The following is a 12,522-nucleotide window of genomic DNA, read 5'->3' as shown; positions in this document are numbered from 1 at the left end:
CACCCCATGTCACCCCGCTTCTGAGTCTCCCCTCCTGCACTCCATGTCCCCCCACTGCTGGGTTCCCCCTGAAACCCGGTACCCCACCATCTGAGTCTCCCCTCCTGCACCCCATGTCCCCCCAATTCTGAGTCACCCCAACTTCACGACTTATCCCCCCAGTTCTGAGTTCCCCTCCTGCACCCGTTATCCTCCTACTGCTGTGTCCCCCCTCCAGCACCCTAGGCACCCCAATTCTGAGTCACCCCAACTTCATCACTTGTCCCCCAGTTCTGAGTCTCCCCTTCTGCACCCCATGTCCCCCTACTTCTGAGTCTCCCCTCCGGCACTCCATGTCCCTCCAGTGCTGGGTCCCCCTGCAACCCGGTACCCCACCTTCTGTATCTCCCGTCCTGTACCCCATGTCCCCCCAGTTCTGAGCCACCACACCTTCCCCCCTTGTCCCCCCATTTCTGAGACTGCACCCTATGGTCCCTACTTCTGAATCTCCCCTCCACCCCATGTCCCCCCATTTCTGAGTCTCCCCTCCTGCACCCTCTGTCCCCCCATTACTGAGTCTCGCCTCCTGTACCCCATGTCCCCCCACTTCTGAATCTGCACCCCATGTGCCCCACTTTTGAGTCTCCCCTCCTGCACCCCATGTCCCCGTACTTCTGAGTCTCCCCTCCTGCACCCCATGTCCCCCCACTTCTGAGTCACCCCAACTTCATGACTTATCCCCCCAGTTCTGAGTCTCCCCTCCTGCACCCCATGTCCTCCTACTGCTGTGTCCCCCTCCTGCAGCCCAGGTACCCCAATTCTGAGTCACCCCAACTTCACCACTTGTCCCCCAGTTCTGAGTCTCCCCTCCTGCACCCCATGTCCCCCTACTTCTGAGTCTCCCCTCCTGCACCCCATATCCCCCCACTTCTGAGTCACCCCAACTTCACCAGTTGTCCCCCCAGTTCTGAGTCTCTCCTCCTGCACCCCATGTCCCCCCACTGCTGGGTCCCTCCTCCTATTCCCCATGTCCCCTCACTTCTATCTCCCCTCCTGTACCCCAAGCCCCCCACTACTGCGTCCACCCTGCCACATTCCCTGTCCCCCCTCTGCTGAATCCCTTTCACTGCTTGGTCCCCTCTCCTGCACCCCATGTCCCCCCACTGCTGGGTCCCGCCATCTGCACCCCAGGCCCCCACTTCTGAGTCCCCCCTCCTGCAACCCAGGCCCCCACTTCTGTGTCCCTCTTCCTGCACCCCAGGATCCCACTTATGAGTCTCGCTTCCTCCACCCCATGTCCCGTCACTGCTGGGTCCCCCCTTTCACTCCTTGTCCCCCCATTCCTGGGTCCCCCTTTCTGCACCCCTGGTGCTCCACTTCTTCTTCTCCCTTCCTGCACCCCACGGCCCCCACTGCTGTGTCGCCCCTTCTGCACCCCATGTCCCCCCACTGTGTCCCCTCTCCTGTACCCCATGTCCCCCCACTCCTGGGTCCCCCTTCCTACACCCCAGGCCCCCTACTTCTGAGTCTCCCCTCTTGCACTCCATGTGTCCCCACTGCTGGTTTACCCCTCTCACACCCTAGATCCCCTGCTTCTGAGTCTCCCCTCCCACACCCCATGTCCCACCACTGCTGGATCCCCCCTCCTGCACGCCATGTCCCCCAACTTCTGAGAATCCTCTCCTGCACCCCTTGTCCCCCCACTGATGTTTCCTCCATTCTGCATGCCATGTCCCCCTACTTCTTAGTCTCCCCTCCTGCACCCCATGTCCCCACTGCTGGGTCCCCCATCCTACACCCCAGGCCCGCTAATTCTTAGTCTCCCATCCTGCACCCCATGTCCCCTGCTGTTGGGTCCCCCCTCTTGCACCCAAGGCCCCCCACTTTTCAGTCTCCCCTCCTGCACTCTGTGTTCCCCCACTGGTGGGTCCCCCCTCCTGCACTCCAGGCCCCCCATTTCTGAGTGTCCCCTCCTGCACCACATGTCTCCCCACTGCTGGGTCCCCCCTCCTGCACCCCAGGTGCCCCCTTCTGATTGTCCCCTCCTACACCCCATGTCCCCCCACTGCTGGGTCACCCCTCCTCCATCCCATATACCCCCACTACTGGGTTCCCCCTCCTGCACCTCATGTCCCCCCACTTGTTAATCTCCCCTACTGCACCCCATGTTCCCCAACTCTTAGTCTGCATTGACCACATCCATGCAGGTTTCCTCTGACCGTGTGCCCACCTTGGTTCAGACTCTCCATAGCTCGCTGGTGCTGTTGAAGGAGAGCAATAGCTACCCTGAGTTTTGTGTCCCCATTTATGTGGTGCCCGCCACCATTAGCAACAACGTCCCAGGCACAGACCTGAGCGTGGGCTGTGACACCTTCCTGAATGTGGTAATGGAGGTAAGAGCTTCTCTGTTTGCCGTCGTGGTTTGTTTCTTTGCTGCAAGAAGACAGCCCATCAGGTGGAACCCATAGGGTCTGTTTTTCCCCCTCCAGGAGAAACGGAAGGGGGATCCCATCCGATCTTCCAGGACAAATGAACCCAGTTTATCATCAGCTCAAGTTTGCGTCACTTCCCACCCAGATTCTGTGTCTCTGGGTCGGAGAGGTCAGCCCCCCCGTGCTGACTAAAAATAGGCTGTTCCATGGGTGCTCTGGGTGATCCCTGTTCCTGCTCCCGCTGGACCAGAGGCCTGAGGTGCCTCCCACTGTGGTGAGGCTGCTGCCTCGTCCTCAGGTGACGAGCTGGCTGCGTGGTCTGCTGGAGGAGACAGGACATGGAGCAGGTTGGGGCGGGGGAGTCCAGCGGACTACGGGCCATGGGGAGGAGACGCCCTTCCTTGTGGTGTGAGGGCACTGCCCTCGGGGGCTTCACCTGCAGCCCCTCCCCTCCGCATCCAAGTGGGGGTCCAGCAGCTCAGGTGTCACCCGCGCTCTGTCTGCGGGGCCAGCGCCTCCGAGCCCCGCCCACCCGGCTTCTGCTCTGGGGCGTGTCCTGCCCCATCGAGACCCCACCCCCGCAGAGGTTCAGAGCCCCCTGTGCTGAAGGGTTCTCGCGCTCAGCTGGGCACAGACCCCTGGAAATGAGCAGTTCAGTGCAGGCTCTGACTGCAAGGTGGAGAGGCCGTCACCAGGATCTCCGCCGTCCAGGCCGACGGGCACGTCTGGGGCATTCTGCTCCCCAAGATGAGGGCTCTGTGGGCCCAACACGTAGCCTCTCCACTTCCATCAGGTAGCACATTGGGCTTTATGTTTACAACACCCATGTGGCAAAATGTGAGCAGTTCTGGGACTTTGAATAACTTGAGGATTTTCCTACAGTGGAGAATTCCCGGGGATTTTTCTTGGGGAATCCTCTGTCCCCACCAGAGGGCGCCAGCGCTGGACGAGAGGGGATGTTCCCGCAGTGGCCATGGAGTCAGGGCTGGTCCGCGCCGGGCAGGGGTGTCGGCCCTCCTGGATGCCCTCCTCTCACCCCAGAAATCAGAGCCAGCCGGCCCTGTACCACCCACCAGGGACTGGGGCGCACAGTCCTGCGGCCTCTTCCGTGCCAGCCCTGCTCTCAGCAATTGGATGAGACGCTGCCGGGACGACTTGCTATTTTTAGATCAAGTGAACTGAAGCCTCAGACACAACCTGGGTGAATGAGAGAGTTGACAGGGGTTTAAGCGCCTGGCTCCCCGGGGCTCCCAGCTGCCCAGGCCGGGTCAGCTGCCAGGCGCCCGCGGTGGCTCCCTCTTCACCGTCCCCGAGTCGGGGCCGAGACGCAGGTACTTGCCTCAGAGGAGAGGGGCTTTGCCGTCAGGTGGTTACAATGCTGCTCTCTGCGATAGTGACAGTGACTCTCTGCCTTCAGTGTCAGGATGGGTCAGGAAAGGAACCCACGTGACCTGCAGCTTGGGAGGGGCCTGTACACCCCCCAGCCCTGAATTCCTCTGAGACAAAGACCAGGCAGGAAGGTTTAAGTGCTCAAAGGCCATGTAAAGGAGCCCGTGGAAACCCTCCCGCCCCCTGTGACCCCCGCACTGCCGGGAACCCACATCCCCGCCTAAGTACCGGAAAGACAAGATGGGTCGCGTTGATGCGATTTCTTCTTCCTATCTTGGCTCCTGGAGAACGCAGAGCTGCCCACCGGCTGAAGCGCGCACTGAATTTTGATTAAATCAATCTAACTATTTGGGGAGGGTGACGATCCATCAAACACATTGAAAGTATAGTAAGGAATAGATGGAAGGGAGCCTGTGTTTGTTCATCAAAACGCTCCTTCTCGTTTAACCCGAAGCACTGGAGTGAGGACCTCCACATGGGTGGTGTTATACTTTGGTGCACAAACCTCTTTTCCCCGAAACGTGACCCCTGGTCTCCCAAGCCCCCACCCCCCATTTAAGATTTCACTCTGGACTCAGAGCTGTTCGGACTGATTTAGGGAACCCTGTACGGTTACCCGTGACTGGTTGATGGATGGGGCAGGATGCTGCCTGCTTTTCTTTCTTTCATTGTCAGACACTTACTGAGCGCTGACTGTGTGATTCCCGTCTTCATGGGATTTGCAGTCTAGCGAGGAAGGCACCCCACCCCCGAATCAGAGAACTACTGAGTTGCAGAAACCTGTGCTGTGGTGACTCCTGTGGAGAGAGGCCTCGAGGTGTCACCAGAGCCCCTGGCAGAGGGGACCTGCAGTCCTGGCGACCACGCATCCTGAATTTCATTCCCACATAAGGGCTCAGTCTCAGGTTCCAGGCACGAGGCCCTGGGTGTCTTTGGGGGCCGCAGTCCAGCCCCAACGAGCAGGGTGTGAGAGGCCCCTGGGGCAGGCGGCGGGGGAGACTGGTGTGATGCTCCTGAAGGGCTGAGCGAGGCCAGATGCAGACACGAGCGTGTGTGGTGGACAGACCAGGGCAGGGGTCTTGCAGGCTCCCCCGAGAGAGGACGGTGGCTGGACGGGTTTCTGTGTCCCCGAGGGCCCGGTGCAGGCATTTCTTTGGGGTGGGGGCGTGGGGGGGACAACCATCTGCGTATCGGCGAGTCTTCTGGGGGCAGGTCTGGAACCATCGTCTGGCTCTGGGGAGAGATGCCCCACGGGAAGTAGTCCAGGGATAGACTGAGGACAGCCAGGTCCAAGCGTCCACGGGGCTTTCCAGGAGAAAATAAAGCAAGGGATTTGCCCGCTGCCCGAGCCCGACAAGCCCAGCAGCGCAGCCCCGCGAGGCCGCGGGCAGAGGGCGCAGGGGCCCCAGCGCACCGACCGAGGTCAGGGCCGGGCTGTAGGATGATGTCCCACGTGGCCTGACCGTGTCTTTCTGTGCAGACGTGTGACCGCATCAAGCAGTCGGCCAGCGGGACCAAGCGCCGCGTCTTCATCATCGAGACCATGGGGGGCTACTGCGGCTACCTGGCCAACATGGGGGCGCTGGCTGCCGGCGCCGATGCCGCCTACATCTTCGAGGAGCCTTTCGACATCCGGGACCTGCAGGTACGCGGACACAGGGCTGGGGGCGCTGCCGCCTGATGGGTTGACAGAGGCGTTGGTGATGCGCCAGGTTCGGGCACCCGCCACCCCCCCCCCCCCCCCCCCCCCCCCCGTCGTGTGACAGCGCTCACGCCAGTGACGCGTTAGGGCTCTGTCCGCGGTGACAGGGTAACAGCAGGAACAGACACATTTCAGGGCACCTGCTGCTCTTTAACCCCAGCTTGTAAGTTTCTGTCTCTTACACTCTTGTCTACGAAGCAGTTATCGCCCTTCCTGGGAAGGCCCCACACCCACAGGGATGCAGACGTGTTCAGGGGGCCCGGTGCTTTGCCGGCTGATGGTTACGGATGTCCAGGCTGTGGGGTACACACAAGGCCAGAGCTCGGGTGTCCCTGTGGGGCTGAGTGGGGCGAAATGTGCAGCAGCTGGAGGACAGCACCCCTGCCCAGAGGAGCCCCTCGTCCCCTGGGACCGCAGGACGTAATGAGGGCTGCCCGGCGCCCACCGGGGAGGCTTGACCAGGCAGGGACGCAGCAAAGTAGGTGTTTTCAGCTAAAACCAGGACAGGAAATACACTCACTACCTGCAGCGTGCTTCTTTCTAAAAATGTTTGCTTTTGTGTCACTCTCTCCCTTTCTTGCACATTTCCTTTCTCAAGACACAACAGTCCTTCCTTAGAAAATCTGTGCACCGATTTGAGTCTCTAGGTTTCTCCTGGCCTGAAAATGCTTGGTAGGCAGTTTCACGAGTTTCTGTATAAAGTCAGGTAACAGGTATTTTCCTCTGAGATAGAAAACACTGTCATGGAAATGGATCAGGAGCCGTGGAGGAAAGTAGCAGCTCTAGGCGAGTACATGGAATACACACATTGATGTGTTCAAGGGAAACCATTCATCTGGGCAAGCGTCTCCCATGGACGCCATGCGTGGCACTGACTCAGTGACACCCCCCTCCCCCTGCCGTGGCCGTGGGCTGCTGGGTTACAGGTTCCCTGGCGTTTGTCACTAGCTGATACGTCACGCGTCTGCTGTCCTCTCCGCCACGAGGTGAACTCGGAGCAGCTGCCCCGACTTCCCCGCTGCCACTGTCACAGGGCCGGACAGTACCCGGCACACAGTAGGCGCTTAATGAAAGTGTCCTAAGGGAACAACACTCTTTCCTAGTCCAACGTGGAGCACCTGACGGAGAAGATGAAGACCACCATCCAGAGGGGACTCGTGCTCAGGTAAGGGGCCTCTGGCTGCCCCCAGTTGCGCCCCGGCTGCTCAGAAAGAACCCACTTCGCCTAACCCACCGCGAGCGGCCACTTCTCTGCACAATATCGCTCTGAATCCTGGAGAAATGAGCGGAGTCACTGTGCTGCTTTGTGTTCAGAATTGCAGGCATTTAAATAATTGGACGGTGATTTTTAAAAATTCATTTTTGCTGTGTAGTCAGTTTTCTTGTTTAAGATTCTGCAAGTCATTTCTTTAAGCCACTGACCTTGATAGAGAAGGCCATGTGCAGCGGCGGGCAGGATGGGAGCGAGCTGCCATGTGTTTCAGGAACGAGAGCTGCAGTGAGAACTACACCACGGACTTCATCTACCAGCTCTACTCAGAGGAGGGCAAGGGGGTGTTCGACTGCAGGAAGAACGTGCTGGGTCACATGCAGCAGGTGGGCCGTGGGCTAGGGAGGCGGCCAGATGCTTGTGACTTTTCTCAGATGGGTGTCCTACTTTAGCCATTTTGGAAAAGAATGTGTATTCATGGGTAAATTCCAAGATGATTAAAATCAACATCTGAACTGTGTTATTATTACACCAGATATCACCAGCCTCAGGAATCCTTCCCACTGTTTGTGATATCTGGGCAGATGGGCTTTTTAAGGAAAACCATCCACTTTCATATAAATAGTGACACCAGTTGAGTGGATAGACGTTCAAATTAAGTACTTGATCCAGTTTCAGGCCTTATTACCCATTTAAATTGGAATCTCAGACAGATGATACTTCTTTGAGATTTCCATCAAATTGGAGCGATTTGGGAAGAATCTTGGGGTACACATATAAATGCACCCAGACGACAAGGCAGGCGGTGGGTGTGGAGGGACCCGGTCCCCTGACAGCAGGCCTGTCCATCACCACCACTCAGTCCTGTGTCTTAGGAACTTGTAGCTCAGGGCCCATTAATGCACTGAATCCCCTGAAACTACATAATGGACTGGTGGGCGTGTGTGCGCCTTTGTGAAAGCGAGCCCACAGAGTTGATCAGATTCTTAAAGGAACCGTGACCACCCCTCCCCACCCCCGTAACCTACCCCAAAACAAGGTTAAGGAATCCTGCTAAAGATTCTAAAATAACAGAGATGTTCCTTGACCGGTTGGTTGATTAAAAGCCTCCTCCTTCGGGGAAGCACTGAGATGCCTGATGGGCTGGGCTTTGGCTGCAGGAGTTATGGGGTTTGTTTTGGTTTGTTTGGTCCCAGCCATATACAAGGAGATAGAAATATGCAACAAAACCCCCCCAAAACCCATATTTACAAATTTGAGTCTCTCAGAAATGTGATGTGAATTTTGTTAAATAGTCATTTTAATTTCTATTCCATTTTAAAAAACTAACAGCCAGAAAGGTGTCGCTGTGTAACTAACATTCAGGTAATTCTAACCACCAACAGGGTGGGGCGCCTTCTCCATTTGATAGAAACTTTGGAACCAAAATCTCCGCCAGAGCCATGCAGTGGATCAGCGCGAAGCTGAAGGAGCCGGCGGGGAGAGGTACCAAGTGGGCAGCGGGGCGGCCGCAGCGCTGGGGGGGCCGTGCTCTGGGTCCCCGTTTCTCCCTGGCTTCCACCCAGCCTTGGACTGCATGGGACAGAATCAGCTCTCACTCAACTCTGTGGCTGCTGCTTAAGACTCAGGTTATAATTAGGAATAAAAGTAATTAATGAAACAAAATGCTCATTACTGAGGGAGGCGTTCCAGTCACGTGGCAACATCTGTCTTCCTTTAATGGAAAACTGCCAGCTCGTGAGCGTAAGGTCAGATCTTAACAAAGGGCACCGTGAAACAGAGGAAAGCTTCAAGGGAGCTTCATTAGGGAGCGCTCCCGGGCGAGGTTCACTGGTCCAAGAGAAAGGGGCCAGAGAAGTCGCACCCGGGCGAGGGTTGGGCAAGACTTTATAGGGGAAGGGAAAGGGGTGTGGTGAATCTGGGAGGGCGCAGGGTATTCCTTATTTGGTGGTCTTTTGGGGTATCCTGGGGGACCGTTAGTCCCGCCCCTCGAAAGGCGGGAAGGCTGGGCCGGGTGCAAAGTCCCCAGGTCAGTTCCTGGAACTGGGTGGTCTGGAATGTCTCCAGGGCAGTTTCTGGAACTGGGTGGTCCGGAGAGTTTCGGTCTGATGCAACCTGTGAATCTGCTTGTGTTCCCCTGCCTCGGGCCAGTTGGCCTTACGGTGAGGGCTCCGCTAGCAAGACCCCAGATGGGAGCTTTCCTGGCTGTGTTTCTTTGCCTCGTGGACGCTCTGAACTGGCTTTTACTTAAGATACTTGGCTTCTTCATTGATTCCTTATGGCCTCTCTTTTTGGAGAAAATGACGGAGGATGGGGAGGTGCCTGGACTATGTCCTCCTTGGTGGGTCCTCTCTCCACGTTTGACTCCGTCCTGTCCCACTGGCAGCAAGCTCGGGATTTGGTGATGTCATTCCCCGGCTCTCCTTCAGGGTTTGACCTCGTAGGATTAAACCTTCCAAGGCTCTGGTTTTGTGGTTTAGGTGAGAGAAGCACAGAGTGCGTTTCCCTGTAGGGCCGGCTTCTGAGACCATTGCTGTGGCCCACCCTGGCCCCTCCGGCCACCCAGCCCAACCAGGGCCTCTGGATCCTGCCCTGACCCTGGGCCGGGTTCTCCAGACCAGTCTCACCCACCCCAGGCTCGCCTGCAGGACGAGATCCCCTCCCTCCCTGGGCCACACCCATGGATCCGTCACCTTTGAAGTATTGCTGTGATGCTGGGTGGGACTTGGGTGGGACTGAGACAGGCCCCACCCCCACCCCCACCGTGGCTGTAAGTGGCTAAACCTCTAGGTTATGAGGGAAATGCCAGGACCTTCCTGCCTATGGATCATTCTTGTTTATTCTGTTACTGCTTCATGTTATCCGACGATTTCTTGTTTGTCTATATCATCTTAGGATTTAAAAATATTTTGATTTTAGAGGAATTTTTAATATTTTATAAGGAAGTCCGTATTTTATATTGTTAAAGTCACATGTTGCAGACGTGTGTCTCCCATTTGTGGCAAACCCTGTCATTTTCTGCAAGGTTATCTTTTAATGAGGCGCTCTTAATTTTTTTAACATTCATTTTATTTTTAATTTTTTTGGCCACACTGGGTCTTAGCTGCGGCACATGGGATCTCTCGTTGTGGCATGCGGGCTTCTCTCTAGTTGTGGCATGTGGGTTCCAGGGTGCGTGGGCTGTAGTTTGCGGCACGCGGCACAAGCTCGGAAGTTGTGGCGCCTGGGCTTAGCTGCCCTGTGGCGTGTGGGAACCTAGTTCCCCAACCAGGGATCGAACCCATGTCCCCTGCATTGGAAGGCGGATTCTCTACCACTGGACCACCAGGGAAATCCCAAGTGCTCTTCATCTTAATGTACCCAATTTTTTTAACTTTGTCCTTGAAAATTTGAGCTTTTTGTGTTACTAAAATATTCACCTTTTACATTTAGCTGCCTAATCCACTTGAACTGATGTGCAGTTTAAGGTGTAATATTTTCCATGTGTACAGTTATTTGCGTGCCAGTCATTGAAAAATCCGTTTTTTTCCCCTACCCTGCAATATAAACTCCATCGTAGACCAGGTATCCAAAAACTTAAGGCACTATTTTTGGATTGTTAGGTTGATGTTTTGGCATTCAGTTACCGATCTGTGCCAATGTTCCAGTTTTGTGAACAATTACTAATATCTAGTAGGGCAAGTCCTACCTGGGCCTTCTTCCAGTTTTCGCTATTCCTGGCCCTTTGTGTCAAGGTCCATCAATTCTGTTGGATTTTTTGTTTTGGGGGTGGTGGTGGTTACATTTAAATAATAAATCATTTGGAGGAAGAACTGACATTTTTAAAGTATTGAACTTCTAACTCATGAACATTTAATCTCCATATATTTAGGCCTTTTGTTATCTTATTAAAGCATCGTTTTACATAAAGATCTTGCATATCTTTTGATAAGTTTATTCCTGACTTAGTGATTTTAAAAATAAATTATTGTATGGGACTTCCCTGGTGGTGCAGTGGTTAAGAATCCCCCTACCAATGCAGGGGACACGAGTTCAATCCCTGGTCTGGGAAGTTCCCACATGCTGCAGAGCAACTAAGCCTGTGCACCACGACTACTGAGCCCGTGCGCCTACAGCCTTGTGCTTTGCAACAACAGAAGCCACCGCAATGAGAAGCCCATGTGCCACAACAAAGAGTAGCCCCCGCTCACCACAACTAGGGAAAGCCTGCGAGCAGCAATGAAGACCCAATGCAGCCAAAAATAAATAAATTTATTAAAAAAATATATTATTGCAAATGGTATTAGTTTCTTATAGCTGGTGTACAGAAACAACTCATTTTTGTACACCAATTTTTGCAATCTGTAACTTTCTACACACTCAATTCTAGTAATTTGTAGATAGTTTTTTGGTTCTTATTATCCACACATATGGCATCTGTATACAACCTTTTAGTTTCTTCCTTGATACTTTTTGTGGGTGTTTGTGTTCCCTCCAGAGAAATCCTGACATAGTGACAGCAGAACTCCTGTCTTGTTCTCGACCCTAATGGCACAAGGAACGCCTTCAATGTTTCATGACTGAGAATTCTTACTAATATTTAACTGAAGTCTTTCTTTCTGCAACTTACTATTTGCTGATGGTCTTTAATAGTTACTGGATACCTCTGATGTTAAGTAGTTTTTCAGTTGTGAAGGCTATGATAATAACACTTGCGTCGAATGAGACGGTCACTTGAACTTCCTTCAGCCGACTTGCTAGTGCTAAGGTCACCTCGCCTTCCTGGGGTGCGCCCCTGACACCCCCGGCTGTGCATGCTCTTCTCATTGCAGGCTGGCCCCATCCGCTCTGTCCATTGTGGTGGGGGTGGGCAGCCTTGTTCTAGCGTCTAAGAGGCTGGGGTGGGGGCATTCCCCGGGCAGAGCATTTCTAAGGCAAGTTTTGTTTTGATTTTTGGATGTTTGCTAAACCTCTACCTGCATCCCAGCTCTGCTTTCTGTGCAGGGAAAGCTGACAGCTGAATTTCTTCAGTGTTTATAGACCTGCTGGTGTTTGTTCCTTGAATCTGTCTTTTATCTTCCACGAAGTTCTAAATTTATCTAAATTTTCAGAAAATTTAGCATGAAAATCTTTGTAATACCCTCTTCTTTTCAGTGCCCGCAGCACTTCGTCCTCCCTTCACTCCAGACGTTGGTTATTTGTGCCGATACCTTGACTTCACCCCCTCATTTTCTTACATCATTTTTCTGTCTTATAGGCAAAAGATTTGTAAGTGACGATTCCGTCTGTGTGCTGGGAATAAGCAAAAGAAACCTGCTCTTCCAGCCCGTGGCCGAGCTGAAGGAGGAGACGGACTTCGTGTAAGTGCACGGGGCCCTGTGGGAGGGAGCGGGAGGGAGGCCTGCTGGGTGGGGGGCCCAGGCCCTGCTCAGCTGCCCCTCCCCCCCCCACAGGCACAGGATCCCCAAGGAGCAGTGGTGGCTGAAGCTGCGGCCCCTCATGAAGATCCTGGCCAAGTACAAGGCCAGCTTCGAGGTGTCGGACGCGGGCCAGCTGGAGCCCATGCAGCCTCGTGGGCCCGAGGAGCCTGCCACCATCTAGACGCCCCACCTGCCCATTTTGTAACGTTTAAGTTATTTATGAGCACTTTACGTGAGCATCGTCCAAGTGAACCCTGAGCGCGGCCCACCTTCCCCGTCCCCTGGCCCCCGGCACGGGGTGTCAGCTGTGCCGTCTTGTGTGTCCTGCTTCACAAACTGGCTCCCGCAGAATTAAATGTTTGCTAAAAGCCAACCACAGTGCCCGGTTTGTTTGTTTTCTAAGTGGGAGTT

At 54.7% G+C, this 12,522-nt stretch overlaps 1 protein-coding gene across 1 annotated transcript in view; it reads left to right on the top strand.

Moving 5' to 3' along the window:
• The window catches only part of PFKP (phosphofructokinase, platelet), a 109,805-nt gene extending 97,321 nt beyond the window's left edge, over window positions 1-12,484 (top strand). The window contains exons 17-22 of the mRNA XM_027089350.1: window positions 5,281-5,445; window positions 6,606-6,667; window positions 6,987-7,098; window positions 8,098-8,197; window positions 11,949-12,051; window positions 12,145-12,484. Of these exons, the coding sequence (XP_026945151.1) occupies window positions 5,281-5,445; window positions 6,606-6,667; window positions 6,987-7,098; window positions 8,098-8,197; window positions 11,949-12,051; window positions 12,145-12,292 (690 nt within the window). The 3' untranslated portion in view covers window positions 12,293-12,484. The remainder of the gene's footprint in view (window positions 1-5,280; window positions 5,446-6,605; window positions 6,668-6,986; window positions 7,099-8,097; window positions 8,198-11,948; window positions 12,052-12,144) is intronic.
• The last annotated feature ends 38 nt before the right edge of the window (window positions 12,485-12,522 follow it).

Source organism: Aethalodelphis obliquidens, unplaced genomic scaffold (genome assembly GCF_003676395.1).
Source record: "Aethalodelphis obliquidens isolate GAN/ISIS:26980383/991018 unplaced genomic scaffold, ASM367639v1 scaffold65, whole genome shotgun sequence".
NCBI lineage: Eukaryota > Metazoa > Chordata > Mammalia > Artiodactyla > Delphinidae > Aethalodelphis > Aethalodelphis obliquidens.
Note: the sequence above shows the minus strand (reverse complement) of the source record. Positions and strands in the feature narration are given on the sequence as shown.